The following is a 2,054-nucleotide window of genomic DNA, read 5'->3' as shown; positions in this document are numbered from 1 at the left end:
TCTTTTAATTGGGGGCCTCTTGAATTTATTCCAAAATAACCCCTTTAATATTTGCCATCAATTCTTAATATTCAAACATTATAATACAACTGTAATTGTTTCGCCTGAATTATGAAATAATGAGAATGGCATATCTTCGTCCAAAATATAATTTTTTTCCATCAGGAAATAGAGAGAAAGAGAGGGTCCATGTTGTCATATGGAGGGTCAACATGCAAGAGTAAACCCAATGGGCTTGGCTCCCACCATGTCCTTGCACACATACACACCGCAAAACACCCGTGGTATGTCCTTTCCTCCACACTCCACATGACCTACCACTCTCTCTCTTTCTCCCCATAAATACCCCGGTTACCCTTCACTCACTTCACCACCAGCAGCTCTCTACAACTCCACTCTCTTATCCTTCCTTTTCCCCATTTCCTTTACCCAAAACAAACACCACAAACCAAAAACACAAAACAAAGAAAAAGGAAATGGGCATCAGAAAAACGAACAAACTGGCTCAAACCGCAGTGCTCAAGCAAATCCTGAAAAGATGCTCAAGCTTGGGAAAGAAACATGGCTACGACGAAGATGGTCTTCCCATCGATGTCCCAAAAGGCCATTTCCCAGTTTATGTTGGCGAGAACAGAACAAGGTACATTGTTCCCATCTCGTTTTTGACACATCCTCAGTTCCAATGCCTCCTCCGCCAAGCCGAAGAGGAATTCGGTTTCGATCACGACATGGGCCTCACCATCCCTTGCGAAGAAGTCGTTTTTCGATCCCTAACGTCGATGCTCATGAGATGATATCACTGCATATTTTTAAGGTCAAGAGATTTGCGTATGGGATTTTCTTGGAGAAGAGATGACCAAGATGAAGCTTAGCTATAGATAGCTATAGCTTCTCTTTTTTTTAACATCTTTTTCTTCATTTTTCATCAATCTTGACCTTAATTTGTTGGGGTTTTTTTTTGTACTTTTATTCTTTTGGGGGTTGTGAATGGAGGTTGGTTTTCCACCCTTTTGAGATGTTTGATTATTGACCCTAACTTGAAACCCATTAACATAAAATGGGTTTGGGTACATTTGTAAAGTTTGAGATCCATTTTACTCACAGAGGTAGATTGTTATGTTCCCTGTGAGGCAATTACTACTGTTTTTAAGGAATTAAGGACAGCTTAATTGACTGTTTGCCTTATAAATTAAGCCTCTCTCTCTCTCTCTCTCTCTCTCTCTCTCTCTCTCTCTACACACACACATGTATAGAAAACATTGAGATTTGTGCATGGCTTGAAGCAGCAGGTAGCTTAGCTACGTGAAATACAAACTCTTGAGTCAAATCACATACAAGAGCATCTATTAGCTAAAAAAAGTAGTACCCAAAAACATGGAAAGGGTTCCTCTCCGATCCATTCCATCAAATCCATCTTATCAATCAATCCGGATTCTTAAAATTTGATCCAACAGTTAAAGTTATTATAATTTTTTAAAAGGCTCTCTGTTTTTAGCTGTTAGATCAAATTTTAAGGATCCAGATTGATTGATAGGATGAATTGATGGAAGGAATCCAGAGAGGATTATTTTCCCAAAAATATGTTAAAACTGAGTAACTTGTCAGAGAATGTGGGGTACATTGGTTTGGTACAGATCAACGATTAGGTTCTTGAGTATGATTCTCTCCCCTCTTTTTTTCCCTCCCCTTTCCTCCCCTCCTATTTGAACGGTCACGGTTAAGGCACGTCAACATCTTATATTAATTTTTTATAGTAAGAGAAAGACAAAATAAGATAATGTGAGAGGAGGGGATAGAAGGGGATGGAAATGGATGGGAAGAGGAGATGTGAGAATCCTAGTCCTCACATGAATCATTATTTGTAGTTGTAACGTACAACTAGTAAGTAAAGTTGGTACGTGCTACAAATATATATATATATATATATGTATGTATGTATAGGTCTACATCTGTAAATATGATCTGGATTGTCTACCCTCCCCATCCCATACCCTTCACATCCCTTCCTATATTTTGTGGTCACGGTTAAGCCACGTTAACATTTTATATTAATT

General features: G+C 38.6%; 1 protein-coding gene across 1 annotated transcript; it reads left to right on the top strand.

Annotated features, from left to right (window-relative positions):
* Positions 1–357: 357 nt before the first annotated feature.
* Positions 358–1,193, top strand: LOC103967961 (auxin-responsive protein SAUR50). Its single transcript, XM_009381294.3, has one exon. The coding sequence runs from the start codon at positions 477–479 to the stop codon at positions 792–794; it is 318 nt and encodes a 105-aa protein (XP_009379569.1). The 5' UTR covers positions 358–476; the 3' UTR covers positions 795–1,193.
* Positions 1,194–2,054: the final 861 nt, after the last annotated feature.

The sequence above is a fragment of a genome, unplaced genomic scaffold, assembly GCF_019419815.1.
Source record: "Pyrus x bretschneideri cultivar Hongxiangsu unplaced genomic scaffold, Pyrus_bretschneideri_v1 Contig49, whole genome shotgun sequence".
Lineage (NCBI taxonomy): Eukaryota > Viridiplantae > Streptophyta > Magnoliopsida > Rosales > Rosaceae > Pyrus > Pyrus x bretschneideri.
Note: the sequence above shows the minus strand (reverse complement) of the source record. Positions and strands in the feature narration are given on the sequence as shown.